Source organism: Homarus americanus, unplaced genomic scaffold (assembly GCF_018991925.1).
Source record: "Homarus americanus isolate GMGI-L3 unplaced genomic scaffold, GMGI_Hamer_2.0 scaffold367, whole genome shotgun sequence".
Taxonomy (NCBI): Eukaryota; Metazoa; Arthropoda; class Malacostraca; order Decapoda; family Nephropidae; genus Homarus; species Homarus americanus.
Window position 1 is genome coordinate 18,565,983 of NW_024743709.1, and position 19,013 is coordinate 18,584,995.

The following is a 19,013-nucleotide window of genomic DNA, read 5'->3' on the forward strand; positions in this document are numbered from 1 at the left end:
TTTAGTGGTTACTGAAGGAAGCTTAACAGTAAACTCCACTAAAACTCATATAATACCTCCACCTTTTTGTTCACTTGTGCCATAACTATTATTAATCACACACTGTTGCAATTTTCACGTCATATTTATAAAACTACGACATATCTAAGTCACATGTATAAATTCTCACCATGTGTGTGTGTGTGTGTGTGTTATCAATAGTCAATGCTTCTCAACCTTCCTTTTCAGGCCATGGAAAGTTCTGTAACCTTATTCATAAAGTCATGACTATGTCAACACAGTTCATGAATACCTTCCTTGTTGAGAGAGAGAGAGGAAGATCGTTTATTTATATACTGTACTAATATTAAACTTCGTGTAATGCTTAGACCAGAGTACAGTAAACTAAGTGCCACAAGCCCTATGTTCACATATTGTATCTAAAATTCCTAGTTAAGTGATTGGGTTCAAGTGAAACACAAGACTTCTACATAAATACATTTATTTCCAAAAATGCCACAATATTCCCCCTTATGAGCTAGCGTAGACACACTCCTGGATCATTTCTGAAACAAGTAAAAATATGCACAATTAGGAACTGACCAAGATAAATATCGGTGCCAAAATCCATTATATCACAGAAAGAGGAATTATCAGCACGCCATTTGTAAGGAATGGTGGAGGGAAGCTGGAGGAGAGAGCTGGAGGAGCACTATGGTGGGCTACAGCGGGCTCCCTCTACTGGACTCGCTGGGTGGACGTCATCAACACTACTACCACCACCACCACTAACTACCCACTATCCACCTCACTCTCCGAGGCACTGTACTTGAGGGTAGGGTCCCACTCCACGGATGAGGTGGAGCTGAACGCCTCCCATAGGGGAGGATTTGTGTGGGCGAGGGATGGAGGGGGAGGCCCAAGGCTACCAGTGGGACGGTCACATGCACGCCCATTTTCCGACGAGACATGTTCGCTAGTAAGGTCCATGACGCTCATGAAAATTAGTAGCGGGCAGCTGTAACAGGCCAGGGTGGCGGCGAGTGAGGGTGTTAGTGGGTAGGAGGCCTCTGGGCAGTTGACGACAGAGGTGGAGGCACTGAGGGGCTTGTGTGCGGAGGGGAGGGAGTTGGGGGCGTCCTGAACTGTCTCGTGTGTGTCACCAGTGTGCACATGCTGCTCCTCCAGATAACTGAGAAGGTGGGTGTCCACTGTGGGTGTCCAGTAATGAGTGGGTTCAGGAGGTCGCTCACCTTCGGGTTGAGAGGTGTTCACTGTGGGTGCCCAAAACACAGTGGTTATGGTAGGGCGGTGGTTCTCGGCATGGGTTTGAGGGTTGTGTTCCTCTGCGGGTATCCATGATTCTGAGGTTAGTTGAGCGGGTTGGACGTGGGGGTTGCGGTAGGAATTTGTATCCACTGTGTTTGTCCAGGAATCAGTGGTTAAGGCTGGGGTGGTCAGCGACAGGCGCGGGGAGGCCGAGGGAGATGGTGGTAGTACTGAGACTTGTGTACAACAGGCCAGAGGTCGTGGGTGGTGACTGGAGGTAAGGTGCGTGACAGGCGTCCAGTAGGGGTCACTGTCAGAATCTGGGGAGGAGGTTTGACCTGGGGAGCGGGAGGTAGTAGTGTCTGTGTGAGGTTTCTCGCTGAGGCTAATTTGTGAGTCGGCACTATCTGGTGGAGGGTGAATGGGTGCACAACAAACACTCGAGGGTAGCATACAGTGAGTGGGGTCGTGGAAGTTAGCAGGGTGGTAGTAAGGGCAGACATCATCATCATCATCAGCGTCAGTTAACGCCCCGTCCGAATACAGGAAGGGTTGTTCATTGGTTGTGAGTCTCTGGGTCTGGGGAGATAAATTGTTGTAGGTAAGGATGGGGAGACTCCAGCGTGTGAGTGGCACTAAGCAACTTACTCTGGGAGGCCAAGAGCGCCGGTCACTGATGCCTCGGGGGTGTGGACTGGGCTGGCGCCAATGGCCAGAATCTTCAGGTGGCCGAGCACGTGTTAAGGGAGTGCCCATGCAGAACGTGCACCCTACCGCTTCTTCGGCTTCCTGGCGAAGAACCTTTTCTTGTTGTTTCCGTTTAAGCTGCTTTACAGACGTGGGTTTATGGGAGGGTAAGGCAGGGGGGGCGTCACTCGCGTGAAGGGTAGAGTCCAGGGGGAGGTCTGTGTTATCTCTTACAAGTCTGTGGTTGGGTACGACGCACGAGTAATTACTGTTCGTGTGTTGAGGGTAGTTGTCTGGAAGCCAGCTATCCCCAGGTACAAACTTATCATCGTAGACTGGGGGGGCCGGGAGCGGCGGGGGCATATCTTCAATAGGTTCCCTGTCCCTCCCCCCTAGTCGCTCATTCATACCAGGACTCACCACTGGCAAACGAGTCTCGCCTCTTGCTGGCAATATATTAGGAATGCCAACCAGAAAAAACTGCATTTCATTCCCATCAGTGGGGAGTTCTGTGGAAGGCAGAGTGTGAGTAGTGGTGTGCGAAGACTGAGCTAACACGTGGGAGTTTGAGGGTGCGGGAGGCTGTGACAACACAGAATGGGTATAACAATCGCCTTGTACACTGGGGGGCAAACCACGAGGGACACCAGCGTTTAAGTCTTGAGGTGCATGCAACTTGCGTTGTACCCATCGAGGGGGTGGTGCGGGTGGGGGACCAGAGGTGTCGTGAGTGAAATTGTGAATGTCGAGAGTATGGTTTTGGGGTTGGAAGTGGCCGCCTTGAGCAAAAGAGGGAAGGAGGGGAGGGGGCGGGTCCTCGTCTGATGTGTTGACACACTGGGCGGGGGCAGCGTAGTATTCACCGGAGCTACAGTACGCTTCTGGACCTTCACTGTCGCTGATCGGACTGTGGGTCATTACCGCAGCTACCCGACCACTCTGCACGTTATACACGCCCGCGCTGCTCCCTTCGCCCACGCCCACACCCATAGAGCACCGTCTCTCTGGGTAAGAGAGGCCACGAGGTAGATGAGCGGTAGTTGCTTTGTTGTTGTTGTTGTTGTGTTGTGACCATTCAGAGTCTTCGGTGCCTTGGCTTGCCTTTCTTGGTTGAGTCTCGCTCTTTGGTCCCAAGTATTTAGTAGCTTTTTTTAAACTGTTTTTGAACGCAGCGACGAAAGTTCTCTCTGAACCTCTACGAGAACGCTGAGGAGCTCTTGGCAGGGTGTTACTCCCAGACGCTCTGGACCATCCCGGCTCGTCCTCACCTTCAGTTCCCTCAGCCAGGTACTCCTTAGATGACTGCTGGCCAGACGACACATCTGTCGCCTCGGGCAGTACATCACCATCACTGAGCTCATCACAGAACATGTCATCATCATTATCGTCCTCGAACATAATCATCAGAGCTCCCTGCCCCTCGAAACTCTGAAAATCTTCTAACCCTTCAAAGTCGACAGAAGACATACCATCTTCCTCGTGCCAGATGTACCCCAGGAGGATATGATCTTCACAGTGGAGTAAAGCGTGGCTGGTCTCCTCTCCTCCACCACCCAATTGTTCCATGTCAGGTGGGACATTAACCATCTGTGGCGGGGCTGGACACTCATCACTAACGTCGTGGCCAGTTGGTGTGGAGCTACCACCTGCACCGTCACTCATAACAGGCTGTTGAGTGTCAGGGATGGCGTAGCCCGTCTCCTCCTCCAGAGTAGTTACGGGTAAGTTTAAACTACTCAGGTCCAGCTGTTCTTCACACCCGTACGAGTTCTCTCTCCCTCGGCCACCTCTTTTCTTGTCTTCACGGGACTTGTTTAAAATATTGTAGTCTTTAGATCGCTTCTGGTCGAGGGAGCGACACTTGCGGTCTCCCGGTTTGAGCTTAATTTTAGTCTTGACAAAGAGGAAGTCAGCTGAGTCACTGGAGGAGACGGCCTCAGACTCACTCTCAGACTCGCTGGCTGAGTCTTCATACTCTTGGACCTCCAACCGAGTCATGAGACTAAGGTGTTTAGTCTTGGCGGACCTCACCGCTGGGAACACCTTCGGTAATGGGGAAATACAGAGAGCCTCTATGTCCTGTGACCGTAATGCTGAGTCATACGGCAGACACACGATTTTCTCTCCCTCTCCAGGAGCACCTTCGTTGTTCTCGCCCAGTTCTTTCTCAAACTTCTTAAGCTTTTCCTCAAGTCGTTGCATGTCAGCATCCACAGTATCAAAATCTTCGTCGCTCTCATAGCCCGTGGGATCTTCTTCGCTCTCCGGTATTTTAACGGCAAGCAACGCGCGCCAATGTGCCTCGTCTTCGTCCTCGTCCAGAGGCAGCAGGTCTCGTCGCGCCACGGGACCACCACCCGAGGTCCACCACGTCTCAGACCCAGTCGACGAAGCTGAGGCTGAAGCCAACATATCAGGGTCGGTTAAGTGACTTCCCGACGATACTGATCCATCCTCGGGCGCGTCGCTTCCTGTGTTCTGAGAAGCAATAGGCAGGTGGCAGGAGTCTTGGAGCAATAGGTCCGACAACCCTCCCGAGGGGCTCACTGAGAGGGTACCGACGATACCTCCTGAGTGAGTGCCAGACATGTCCCCTGATGATACACAGGAAGTGCCTGATGACTGCAAGTCTGATGTGCTCACTGAAATTGTCCCAGATATTACTGCCTCTCGTGAAGTAACACCCACCGCAGTAACTGGCTGTGAGGTCAGAGAGCAGCTGTGGGTGTGGTGAGGAGGGACGAGGTCAGGTATTGTCTTCACCAGGCACGCGTCACCCTTAACAGTATCTATGGTGTCACTGGCGTCAACAAATTCATCCTCGAGTTCATCATCAGCAAGATGCATGTGGTTGTGTGGACTGTTGGGGGTGTCAACGCGCACAACGGTGGCTACGCTGGCCGAGCTGTGGCTGAACCCATGACTGGGGTCGGGTGTGACTACCTCCAGGGCTTGCTCGTACTCCTCCACCGACTCGTCTCTCCCAAGGCTGCGTCGATCGCACACTAGCGGTGGAGCCGCTGCTGTGTCTACACCCACCACATACTGTGGCTGGGGAACTACCTCATCGCTGCTGACTGAGTCATTTCGTTCCAACTCACAGACGACTTTATTTATTGTAACAGGAGTTTCGTTGGGCGATAACTGCACAATATCTTCCCCAGTTAAGGTGTGAGTTTGTGGAGGGGGAGTTAGTGGGTGTGGAAACGGAGCCTGGGGTCCGTTGTCTGCCTGTTGGTCTCCCTTGTCACACCCCTCCCTACTGTAGGTGTCAGTTGTAACTTCCGGACCAACACACTCGTGTTTGGTGTCAGATGAAGGTTCATCCGACGCTTCCTCTGAGAAATGTTCACCCAAGTCTGAGCCAGACTCGCTCTCATCTATGTACAGGATATTTGGCTCAAAATTCAGAAGAGAAGCTCTCCGTGATGAGTCAGTTTCATGTGGAGACTCAGGGGATATTGTCTGGTGGGGCTGGTGACTCACGCCAGCAGGAGTGTGAGCGGCAGGCACAGCTGCTGTCAACACCTCAACACTCTCCTCTGACACTTCACTCCCTTCTTGTTGCTTCTGTTCTTGGTTCTTCTGTTTCTTTGGTTCCTCTTGCTTCTGTTGTTCCTGGTGTGACTTGTGGTGCGGCTCCTCATCCTGCAAGTGTCCTCCCCTCTCCTCGCCTGCTGTGCTTGGCGGAGTAGTTTCCTTTATGATGGGTCGTAAATCCTCCTTACTGGGGTCATCTTGACGTGAGACACTTGGGTGTGGCGGCGACACTTTGTTTACACATTGTACTTCTGAATCTCCTCTGGCTTGGTCTACTTCAAGATCGTTTAAACCACTTAAAGGAACAACCAATTCAGAAGTGTCACCTTTGAAGTATCCTTCTACTATTCCTGGTGGTTCTTCATCAACTGGCACTAACACCTGATCGACACTTACACTCTCAACCACGGTGGAACTCACATTCTTATGAGAGTCATTCGAACACTGACAAGACGCTTCTGTGATAGTTTGTCCTGATGTTTCCCAATCACTCTCGATCCTGTCATCTTTGTAAACTTCAGGTGGTCCATCAGGTTCAATGTTCTCCTCAGTACCGCCAGTGAGCCAGTGAGCTGGTGCCTCCACTGGTTCAACTACTTTGTTATCATTTGATACATTACCGGCACACGAGTCTATGGTCAGCTTGATCTTATTTTCTAAAACGGCATCTATTGGAAGGACAGAAGGAGGAGGAGGAGGAGGAGGAGGGACGGGTGGCAACGCTTTTAAGTTATTCTCGGGTTTGTTGGAGTTGGACCCCTCCGTGCCACCTCCACATAAACCCGACTCGTGTGTGTACGGAAGAGACTCAGCGTGGCCGGAGCCGATGCGTGATGCCGACTTGGACCTGGCGCCATTGTTAGCTTGGCTGGGACTGAGGGTGAGGGGTTGCACGTGGCCCAGAGACGAGAGCCTGTGTCTGGTTAACCTGGACGGGGAGTGTTCACCTGCCTTGTGCTGGAGCTGGAACTTCGTGCCACAGATAATGTCTAAAGGGAACCGTGTACACCGTGGAGGCGTTGGGCGGCCCACCTGTTGCTGGCGGGTGATGAGCGCCGCCCGTTCGCTGACCCCCGTCCCTCGACCTACTAAACAAGTCGTTGGCTCAACGCCCAGGCTACCCTCCCTGCTTGCCGTGCCTCCCCTTGCACCTCTTTCTACAGGTTGTTTCCTCATCGCCTCACAGTTATCTTCTGTCACGACCCCTTCATTATTATCACACGGTGGGGCAGCATCTTTGTCACTACAACCAGCAGTCCTATCCTTCGTTTCATCATCACTCACACAGGAGGAGGAGTCTCTTACCACAAGAAGCTCTTCAGTCACTTCAGAGTTTTCACAAACACTGTCAGAGCCGTGTTGGTTGGTGACGTCATCAACACCATCAATCACCACTGTAACACTGTCCTGGTGCTTCTGTCCCTCAACCTTCTCCCCCTGGCCTGGAGTAAACAGTTTTGTAATATGTAACAATTTATTGTCTACTTTCTGAATGGCATCGGAATACACAAAATCATCAGCATGTAAAGTATGGTTTTGTGAGTGAGGAACCACACACGGTGGAGCTGATGGTGTAGAGGTGGTTGTTCCTTCTTCCACGTCTTCTACCGGTGACGGTGGACTGCCAAGTGGTACACACACAGCCTCCAGGTTACTGACAGTGCACTTATTAGGGAGCAGTTCTGTGGTGACACTTGTAGTACCATCAACCTCTGTTGGACCAAGCTCTTCGCGGCTAGGTTCTGTTGGGGTAGTTACTGTCAGTGAAGGTACTTGGTCATGATAAGGTTCTGTTGGCTCAGTCACTGTCTGCGAGAATTTTTCTTGATCATGAGGCACTGTCTGTGAAGGTTCTTCTGCATCATACCTAGGTTCTGTTGGCTCAATCACTGTCTGTGAAGGTTCTTCTGCATCATACCTAGGTTCAGTTAGCTCAGTCACTGTCTGTGAAGGTTCTTCTGCATCATACCTAGGTTCTGTTGGCTCAATCACTGTCTGTGAAGGTTCTTCTGCATCATACCTAGGTTCTGTTAGCTCAGTCACTGTCTGTGAAGGTTCTTCTGCATCATACCTAGGTTCTGTTGGCTCAGTCACTGTCTGGGGAAGTTCTTCCAAATTGTGACACGGTTCTGTTGCCCTAGTAACAGTTGTTGGAAGTTCTTCTTGACTATGAGATAATTCTATTGGCTCAATGACTGACAGCGAGGGTTCTTGTTGACCAACTAGAAGTTCTCTTGGCTCACTCACTACCCGTGAACGTTCTTCTTGACCATGACAAGGTTCTGGTGTAACAGTCATTGTTTGTGAGAGTTCTGTAAGGCTATCACAAGGTTCTATTGACCCTGTCAGTGTTTGTGAGGAACTTTCTCTTCTGTCACAAGGTTCTGCTGTGTTTAATTCCTTTGTAAGTTCTGTTAGATTATCACAAAGTTCTGTTGTGGCGGTCACTTCCTCTGTGAGTTCTGTTAGATTATCACAAAGTTCTGTTGTGGCGGTCACTTCCTCTGTGAGTTCTGTTAGATTATCACAAAGTTCTGTTGTGGCGGTCACTTCCTCTGTGAGTTCTGTTAGATTATCACAAAGTTCTGTTGTGGCGGTCACTTCCTCTGTGAGTTCTGATAGATTACCACAAAGTTCTGTTGTGGCGGTCACTTCCTCTGTGAGTTCTGATAGATTATCGCAAAGTTCTGTTGTGGCGGTCACTTCCTCTGTGAGTTCTGATAGATTACCACAAAGTTCTGTTGTGGCGGTCACTTCCTCTGTGAGTTCTGTTAGATTATCGCAAAGTTCTGTTGTGGCGGTAGAGATTTTCTGTTGTGGCGGTCACTTCCTCTGTGAGTTCTGTTAGATTACCACAAAGTTCTGTTGTGGCGGTCACTTCCTCTGTGAGTTCTGTTAGATTACCACAAAGTTCTGTTGTGGCGGTCACTTCCTCTGTGAGTTCTGTTAGATTACCACAAAGTTCTGTTGTGGCGGTCACTTCCTCTGTGAGTTCTGTTAGATCACCACAAAGTTCTGTTGTGGCGGTCACTTCCTCTGTGAGTTCTGTTAGATTACAAAGTTCTGTTGTGGCGGTCACTTCCTCTGTGAGTTCTGTTAGATTACCACAAAGTTCTGTTGTGGCGGTCACTTCCTCTGTGAGTTCTGTTAGATTACCACAAAGTTCTGTTGTGGCGGTCACTTCCTCTGTGAGTTCTGTTAGATCACCACAAAGTTCTGTTGTGGCGGTCACTTCCTCTGTGAGTTCTGTTAGATCACCACAAAGTTCTGTTGTGGCGGTCACTTCCTCTGTGAGTTCTGTTAGATCACCACAAAGTACTGTTGTGGCGGTCACTTCCTCTGTGAGTTCTGTTAGATCACCATAAAGTTCTGTTGTGGCGGGGACTACCTTGGGAAGACATTTTTGTGTATGAGAGGGCTTTGTGTTGCCTAGCTGAGCAAGACCGGCTGGCAACAATGTTTTTTCAGGCCTAGTTTGTTGCACAGAAGCTCCGTTTTGAGTAAAATGTGGCATTATGTTGTCTCTCTTGTAAATTTTCATTTTTGAAGACTCACGTTCAGGAGGCTTAGGAATAGTAGTTTGTGGCGTCAACACAGCCAAGGGAGGCTCATCAATTCTTAACATGGGAAAATTATCCCCATTATTCTTTGGTGTTGTGGTGTTGACTCGCTGACTCTCGAAAATGGTCATACCTGCTCCCTCAACAGGTCGTCTGAGGCAACCATCAGTATATGGCGCCTCTATCATGGGGCCACGGGTGGAGGCGTCCCGAGGTACTGTTGAAGTGGCGCAACCTGCGTCATCCGGCGGTGGGGGCTGAGAGGTATTGAGCCAAGTGTCTGTTGATGTCATCTGTGAAGTAGCGCAGCTGCCGCTGGCGGCGGCGCTGGCGATGGAAACGTCACTGATGGCAAGCCCATCATTTACAACATCAGCGCTACGGTGGCCACTTGTTGGTGCGTGGAGAGTCGAGGCTGTGTTAACACCTCGTCCACAAGACACCCCATTATTAAGAGGAGCAGCACCAGGTGGAGGAGACAAAAAATTTTCTTCGTAAATAGTGAGTTGAACATCCCCGGTGGGTGCTGGTTTAGTACCTGCCTGCTGGGGAGGTTGACGTTCAACACCAAAGGAAGACAATGGTGCTGGTGCTGCCATCCCCATACTGATGCTGCTTACTCCTTCCCCTCCCAGAGCATCTTTCTTCTTTTCATATGGAGGAATAAACAGACCCATGGCTGTGTCAGTATGGTGCGGGAGCTGGTGACTATGAGCACCCGTGTATGGCCGGGGAGTGGTGTTGCCACTTCCAACCCGGTGAACACCAGGAGGCGCCCATGTATGGCCTGGGGTATGACTGACACCTTGTGTGGTGGGTCTACTGTAGGGGTGAACACCTGAGTGAGTGGCAGGGGCAGGATACCACTGCTGCAACGAAGGTGTGTGTGACCAAGGCGGTGTTGGCTCTGACAGGTGTAGCTGTGGTCCCTCGCCTGCCGTCTCGTTCATACCAATACTTCCGCCGGTGTCTTCCTCACCCCTAGACCTCGTCCCATTACCATAAAACGCGACATCAACAGGTGTGTCTGCAAAAAGGTCATGTCGTGCATCCAGTACATCTTGTACAACTGCATCGTGCTCTTGCTGTAAACGGGGTGACGGTGGCTCTGATGCCGACACATCAGATTCTGGAAAAGTATCGGGCGACGCTAGCGGCTCCTGCGGCCACGGAGTCATCGACGGCAACCGTAAGTGCGGCGCCTTCCGTGGTAGTGTGTGGCAACGGAAGAGAGGGTATGGGTCGGGTGAGGAGGGGCGGGAGCCCAAGTTGACGCCACATAGCTTGATGAAGGCGCCCCCATCACTGTCCTCAGGGAGCCCAGGGGTGCAGCTCCTCGTGTCAGAGCCGCGATACATCTGCATGTCACACATATCAGAGTTCCTGTTAGGCCGGTGAGTCTGCCAGGTGGAGTCTCCCTTGACCCGGAAGGTCACTGTGTTGGAAATGTCCCTCGTCGAGGAACTCTTGCTGTTGTTGAATACAGGCAACAAGTTCCTCATTTTAGCCTTTTCACTGTTGACAATTTTAAAACCGTATATAGACCTGGAAGCTGTGGGTGACTCAGGTTTGAGAGAGGAGGACGAGGGCGCTATGCCCGCCATATTGTTGTTGTCACTACTCATGGTCACTAGTTCACCAACACTATTTATAGCCACGTGCCAGCCCTGGCCAGCCAGCACTAGTTGCCATTCAACACTAAGATCATGATGGCACTGGTCCACAGTGCCATATACAGGATAGCTCCACAATACGTCCCCCACGAGCACCTGAAGTGATCCTATCACCTCCCCCGGACACCACGCGAGGTGTGCCTCCCCCACCGTGCCATGGCCACAACTGCCCGCCAACCCGCCACCAGTGCCAGCCTGCTGTGGCACTTGGCACTCGCTCTCATGCTGCCACCAGGCTAGGTCGCACGAGTCCAGCGACAGTGCCGCGCTCCTGCACCCTTCATACTCTTGTCCTCCTCGACTAAAACTGTGTTTGTGGGGAGCGTCGTCAGTGTGAGGTAAAGGCGGGGAGGCGAGCGACGGGTGTATAGGGTAATGTGGGGGACAGTCCTGCAGGACGACGGCCGGGCGGGCGTGTACCAACCCACAGTCATTCTCTCCATCCCACCACCCACTTTCACGTCCACCCCCTTTACTCTCACCTTTATTTTGTCTGTTATTACACCACTTTTGTTCACTTTCACTTAAGTATTGTTTACGGTTGTGCCAATGTAATCCTGAATCTCGGTAGTCTTCCTCAGTTTTATGGTAGTTTTGTCTAGTGTCACGCTGGCTTTGTCCACCGTCACGACAGTCCCTGCCACACATGCCAACCCCGCTGTTGACAGTGTAACATCTGCTTTCTGGCGCACTAGTGTGAAGGGACTTGTGAGGTGAGGTGGCGGAGCAAGGGGAGGTAGCGAGCAGTGTGCCACTGGGCGAAGTAGCCCCAGGTAGTGTGGCAGCAGGCACCCCAGGTTGTCCTCCTCGTTTCACCACCACAAACACATCACTCTCAGCACTTCCCTCGTCGCCAACAGCTTCTCTTACTTCCTCCTTCCCTTCACACCCCGTCTTCATCATTCTCTTCTTGCTCACCTGTGTGCTGGGTAAACAATAATACTTATCACTTTCTTCGGGTAATAATACTCGTGGTTTCTTAAGACATTCCGGAGGTGAAGACAAAGAAGGGCTGATGGTGGAGCCTTGTGTTGGCCCCGTGGAGGGACGAGGAGACTGGTGTGCCACAGAGCCGCTTCTCTGCACCGCGACACACATGGGATCCGCCCCTGTTGCCTGAAGCGGTGGTGATAGCTGGGGCAGCTGTTGAGGACGAGAGGGGAAGGGGAGGGGCGACGAGAATGTGAGGTGGGAGGAGGCATTCACTCCGGGGCTCATCGTGTTGAGGGCACTAGCAAGGGCGTCAGTAGAAGCAGGAGACCAAGAAATACCAATAGAGTTACGCAAAGAAGCAACGGGCATCACTGCTTCCGAAAACAAACTTGGCTGTGTACGCAACACACTATCACTTATATATGGCCCATTACTGGTGGGCTGGGGACCCCTCCCTATGACGTCACACCTCATGACGTCAGTGTCACTACTCACGCCACAAATGCCGACACAATCCTCCATGGTATCATTTTGGTCACATTTTACTGTATCACTCGTTGGCATCACCACTAAAACACCTCCATCAAAATCCACGAATGGATTTTTCTCGTCAGGATCAACCTCAGTAGTTATGCTGTGTGCTGAGTGATCCTGGTCAGATGGTTCAAGTTTAGGTATCACTACTGACCTCGCTGGTGGTCGAGGGTTTTCATCCTCTACGCCTGGGTCACTCTCAATACGGTTGACGGGGTCCAGGTCTAAACAGGTTCCACAGTCACTGTCGTCCACGCTTATGACAGTAACCCGTTTCTCACCAGTATTTCTAATGGTACAACCGCTGTCACTAAACATGTCTGCCATCAAATTTTGGTCGTTTGTGTAAAGCTGGTGAGGGCCGCCAGCAGTGTGGGTGTGGTGGTGGGATTGGCTGGGACAGAGAAGAGGATCAGGAGGGCGGTGCACCACTTGCTGGTCGCGGCACAGTTCATGGGGCACTGATGGCAGCGTTTGAGGCGGGGCCGACCCATCCTTCCTCTCTCCCGCTACTCCAGATGCCCCCTCCTCGGCCTCCTCCTTATCCGTAGCACACACTACCCGGCGACGGATGACTGTCGCCAGATGCTGCTTGGTAGTTGGGCGTTGTGGGAGTAAAGCTGAGTGTGTGCGAGAGCTGTGAGTGTCCAAGGCCAAACGGTCTACGCAGTCACCAGTTTGGGCATGAAATGAGAGGCCATTGGCACCATGAGTGGTTAGCGACACACACTGTGCTCCACCAGTGCCACACGACCACCCACAACTTGCAGGGTGTGATGCCTGCACACAGTGACGGTCACAGACACTATCCGGTGGATTGCTGTTCTTTTCTGCCCACAGCAAGTTCCCTTGTCTCCGCTCTGAGAGCCGGTCACCATCTGCTGATGTAAATAAAATTTGCCCATGAGTCGCCATGCAGGCAGGAAAGCCTGGCACATCTCTGGACAACAAGACTTGGCACCGGGCCGTGTGTTGTCCTCGTAATATCTGTGATGCCACCGTGCCTGTGTCACTGTCGTCGTCTCCACTAGTAAAGACAGGCGCGCCTATCTGGTCGTCATCTTCGTATGAAGGGTTCCACTGCCAGAGATCCTCAGTAGATGGCAAGAACCCATCGAGGCTATATTCACTATCGGCATCTGTCCCCGCATCACCGTCAGTAGCGGAGACCTCGCCACAGGAGCACCAGGCGCCACCATCATCACCAATGCTCTCACTCTCGTCATCACCCGAACTACAAGTCTTGAAGCTGAAGATAGACTGATCCTCATCACTGTCAGAAAAGAGAGTATCCCCAACAAGTACATTATCAAGGCTGGGACAAGAGCTGCTGTCAGGAGACAAGCTAGTGTTAAGGAGCCAAGTGTTGCTGACCACTTGTGCTCTACTCGGCGAACAAGCGGCGCCACCACACTTTCTTTCCTCTATACCCAAGACCTTTTCTGTATTGTGACTGAGAGACCCCCTATGCTGGCGGTGGCCGGCTTTACCTTCCAAACAATCATTCACGGCGACATTATTAGTGTCTGAGATGTGGTCGACAGACAGAGGGATGTGGGCATGCGTATTAATTGGGCAAGCTTGGAGCCCCACCTGAGCTGGAGATGACGTTACAGTGGTGCAGCTGTGGCAAAAAGTGTGGTCACCTACAGGAGATCCGGGAACATATGTAGCACAAGGAGGACATGAAATGCTAACATAAATGTCGGAGCAACTGTGTGTGGCGGTGGGAAGAGTTGGCGTCTTCTCTTCACATGCATTAGAGGAGGTAGTGATAGGCGAAGAAGGAACCGCCCTGTGGGCGGGGGAATAGGAGACAGTACGACGCTGACTGTGGACGAGGGAGGGACTTAAACCTCCCCGGGTAGCGTGGGTGAGAGGGGTAGTGGCGATCGTGGTAGTGGTGATGCTGGTGGTAGTTAAAGCCAATTGGGATAGAGTGTCTCCGGGGAATATACAGTCTCGTATGACACTAGTAACACCGCTATCTTTACCATGTTGCTGGTACAAGTGACCCATCTCGCGTTTACGGTGAGGCGAGCAGTGGTGTTTCTCCATTAGCTGTTCCTCTCCCGGTAGCTGCATCAGCTGGTGTGGCAGAGGTGAGGACGCAGGGTCGGGCACTGTCAAAGACTGCCACGCTCGCTCCACCTTGTCAACCCAGCCATTCACACCCAAGACTTCTGGGGTAGATGACTCATCCACTCGTGCTGGGTCTTCTAATGTAACTGACACACCTACTGCACTTTTTTCCGGACAAGTGAACTTCACGGATGAACATGATTTTAACATCACTTGGGACTGCAGTAAGGGAGGTGTCCCTACCAATGGTAAGGTTGGCTCTAGTGGTGGTTCTACTACCAGTGCTGGCTGTTCTAGTGGTGATTTTACTGGCGGTGGTGAATCTTCAAGTGACATTTCTTGTTGAAAGAGTGACTGAGGTGGGGATATGACTAAGGCTGATGAGTGGTGCTGCGGTAGAGTCAGCATCAGCTGGGGATGAGAGGCAGGTGGTGCTTCACACAGCCGGTGCGACAAGGATTTCCGAGCCATCGGTGGCGAACGTTCTGCGTGTATGAGAGACGACATAAGTTGCGGTGAGTCCCAAGCAGGTGTGTGCGGTGGGGAGGAATGTTGGGTGTCGTAGGGTAGTGGTGGCGATGTGGGGTAGGCGTGGCACTGTGAGGGCGAGCACACACACCCGCTACACCCTCCCAGGATGATGGGGTCCCGCGAGCTGCCAGCCCGGGGGAAACACTGGCCCGCTGCTGCTGATGCTCTAGTGATCACACCTGGGTCACGCTGCTCACTTCTTCCTGAGCACCCAGGTGGAGATGTTGTTACTGAGGGTTTTTTAGTTGGCACTACTGCTGGCAATGAGTGTAATGTTGATGGTAAAGATGGTAATAATGACGGTATCCTTGAAGACTCTGATGGGACTTGTGAGGGAGAGACATAAACACAGGTTGAGGAGTGAGCGTGTCCTGGAGGGTGATCACCAGCAGGCAAGGTCAGCTCCTGTATCATGAGGGCTTCACGGACATCATCCAGTAGTGCCTCGCATGACGCCAGCAGCTCTTCAGACGACCATTTGGTTGTTGGTGAGGACTCCCGGGCAGCACTGTCTGTCTCCTGCAGAAGAGACTCGAAGGCGGCGAGTAACGCGTCTCCAGAGCCTCTCCTGCCCTCTTGTCCACTGACCTCTAAGTCCTCGGACACTGGAGTTGCCATACTGTCCACTTCACACTATAAACACATCCTCTCAGTGTCAATAGACAATCACACTCGAAACCTGTAAGTTACTAAGTCCCATTAACCATACTGGACACACTGGTCACCATTATCACTAACACAAGTAACTAAGAAGGCTGGTGAACTCCCTGAGACGTGGTGCGGTACAATGCTGGTGACGGGCCAGCAGAGTCGGGCGTGATCCTGAGAAGAGGGGGCGTGTCGGAGGGAGTGTGAGGTAGCGTGTGAGGGGCGTCATGCAGGCGCGTGAGAGACTGGCGGAGGTGGAGGCTGGGACCCGGCTTTACCAACGGATGCGGCCTCTGCCAGCTCTTCTCCCCATCACCCTCCCTCACCGAGCCAACACCACTGCCTTACCTCCCCCACCTACCATACACCAACATATATCAACACTGGCAGACGGGTGTGGGTCATGATTGGCTCTGAACGTATTAAACTATTACCTGCAGCTAAGAAACAAACACACGAGGCGGGTGCAGTATCGTCTTCATCAGGGTGTCAGTGAGCCACTAACACGCTTGGCGCCAACCTTGACACCTGGAGTGTCATCATACACACCATCACCTCCTCGCCACCGTATTATCTCCCTCTATAAGTACGCCCCCCACCCCATACACACCACCGCTTCCACGTTCAACCAACTCCGTAAACAAGACAACATCCCACGTCTTGGACAATATCTTCAATAACCTTGAGAGCCACAGTTCTATCAATCCACCCAAACCATGCGCCTCTCTCGTCATCTCAAGGTAAACTGATGTACTACTCTCCTTCATTTGTTGATCCGTTATTTAGTTTACGTTTAGACGCTGCTACACTCACTCACTCACTCTCACGGGTGAAAGAATTACAGCTTTAGGTGTTGTAGACGAGTGACGGTCATCACTTGAATACAACAAACATTAAATTAAAACGATAAAAGAAATTGGGACCACATGAAGATTAGCCCCCAACTTATTTCACCTGAGATTAACCACCCAACGCTAACCTATCATAACCTAACCTAATCCCCCAGGTACGGTTAGGGTGTTTAACTAATAATTGAAATAAGCTGGGGGGTTTAATCTTCAGGTGATCCGAAAACTAAACTCAAGTACATCAGGTGGCAGGCATGAAGGAGGCGTCTCTGAGGTGTGTACCTGGTGAAGGTGCTCACGCCTCACAATACCCACACTAGAGCTAAAAAGTTAAAGATGATGATGTAACCACGAAAATCTTGGCACACAAACACTGATGGAGGGAACAGCGGCTCGTGGGTACACTACACTCTTCCTGCCATTATATTATTACGGTCACCTGAAGATTAGACACTCCAATTCCTTTCACCCGAAGATTAACTACCTTAACGCTAACCTAACCTAACCTAACCTCGCTAAGATAGCGTTAGGTTAATAGGTTATAGTTAATCTTCAGGTTTAATAAGATAGGGTGTCTAATCTTCCTATGATCCCACTGTTACATCAGCTTACTGTACTGGTTCTGATAAGTCCATCGTCCTACTTAAATTAAGCAACAGACTACACAACTAGACCCGAGAAGACCCACACAGTGACAGATTCATTGACTGTACCGTATACTGTAGTTCATCTGGTATCGTAGCAGTTACGCCCGTATTATTAAACATCTTCCCTCTCTGACGAAGAGTCTTCTTTCACACGGTATTTTTAATTGCTCGAACCTCTTCCCCTTCGTGTGGGACCAAGTAGGGCAGGTCTGGTAATACTGTCCACCTCGCTAATGCATTATGGGTCGTGTGTGTTTGTTTACCTTCGTTGGCGCTATAATTAAGAGGACTGCGCTCTCATCAAGGACATTTTTTCCTCCCAATCATCAAGGGCAAGTCCTATATCGCAGAGAGAACGTGATTTATTAGTCCATTTGATTGGGAAGGAAAAGATTTTACAAAATAAAAATACTTGTGGAAAGCTTGTTGCTTTAAGGAAGCAAGCATGGTTGCGAGTAGCAACAAGGTTCAATTAAAGAAGATTTGGACACGCATTAAAATAAATTAAGTTAAAAACATTATTTTGTTGCGAAGTAGGTTACATTGAAGAGGGTGCAGATGACTTCAATCTCTGAGAAAACTTATTTAATTCCGTTATATGGAAGGTAGAGACTTCTTATTTGGCTCCCAGACAGAAACTCACTTAAAAAAATGCTAAAAAGCTGCATTAAGTATATTTATACTTACTTCATTAATATATGACGCATAAAGTTTGGTGACGATTTTCTCCCAGCGAAATTTGCCCCTATCCATTTTAATATTTCTGGGTAAGAATATCGCCAGCGTATATTTTCCAGACAAAAACTCACTTATAAAACTGCTAAAAAAGTTAATATATTGTCTTAAATGTGCTTTCCTAATTAGTACCAGCGTTAGTAAGATGAGATGACTCCAGCAGCTTGCATTTGGCAATGACAGGAAGAATACGGGTGTTAATGTTACACCGAAATTCACTTAAAAAAGGTTATCAAGCTAAAAATAATATAACTTTATACCCTGTACAAGTGTACATCAAACACTTTCTTACGCTATTAAAAACTGCACTTAAAAGATGATAACACTGCCTTACCGTGTGTGTGTGTGTATATATATATATATATATATATATATATATATATATATATATATATATATATATATATATATATATATATATATATATATATATATATATATATATATATATATATATATATATATATCCGTTGAAGTTAAATGTATAATTTTATTTGTGGTGTTATTCTGAATTCTAGTTCAGTTTATACTCTACAACGGGAAGACATAAATAGATTATTGATGTTGAAATCTGCCCCCAGTAGCCTTGAGAGCCAAGGGTGTTGTTATCCAGGTAGAGGTGTGTGTAGGTGTGTGTGTGTGTGTAAAATATATTGCATAAATATTATAGAAATCCCAAGCTCTACAAATCCGCAACATTCACATTTTCTTGATGCGGATATGAAAATTTTGCCGATGCTCACCGGATGCTCTACTGTACATTTACCTCAAGGAATTATTACATAATATTTAGTATCATCTGGATTACTACATGTAACATGGTGTTGTTAAATACATTTTAGAATGTTACCACGTTTATCACTTTATTTATTTTATTAGGTTTCGTACATTTATATTATAAACACATAAACAGTTTTACAGGAGAGTATAGTTGATATAGAGTAATGTGTTAAGTGGATGGAAGCGATACATGAGATGTGTCGGGTGAAACAGAGGGAGACACAGTCAGGATCATGTCGTGACGGCCAAATATTTTATGGCTGTGTGGGACCGAGACAGCGACTGTGCGGGGGGGGTCTTAGTAGGTCTGGGTATCTTAAGGTGTACCTCTGGTTTGTCCGGAACTGGATATAATTATTCTCAATCAAGTGATTAACTGATTTATAAACAAATATAGCACAGCAGTAAGTGTAACGAGCAAGCATAAGCAACCTCGAGCAACATGTTTCTACCTGATGTGGTAAATTTGGTTCTTGTCTGTGTCCATAAGTTACAATACTTTACAACTGATGATAATTTGTGATCATTTGCGTTCACCGTGACTCTGGATAACCATGTGGGGTGTGG

The 19,013-nt window shown here is 49.7% G+C and overlaps 1 protein-coding gene across 1 annotated transcript in view; it reads right to left on the reverse strand.

The window, feature by feature from the left end:
* Window positions 1–464: 464 nt before the first annotated feature.
* Window positions 465–19,013, reverse strand: part of LOC121877302 — a 31,503-nt gene continuing 12,954 nt past the window's right edge. The window contains exons 3-6 of the mRNA XM_042382979.1: window positions 14,170–15,421; window positions 8,329–13,821; window positions 1,897–8,051; window positions 465–545 (exon numbers count right to left, since the gene is read on the reverse strand). Coding sequence (XP_042238913.1) covers window positions 540–545; window positions 1,897–8,051; window positions 8,329–13,821; window positions 14,170–15,421 — 12,906 coding nt within the window. The 3' untranslated portion in view covers window positions 465–539. The remainder of the gene's footprint in view (window positions 546–1,896; window positions 8,052–8,328; window positions 13,822–14,169; window positions 15,422–19,013) is intronic.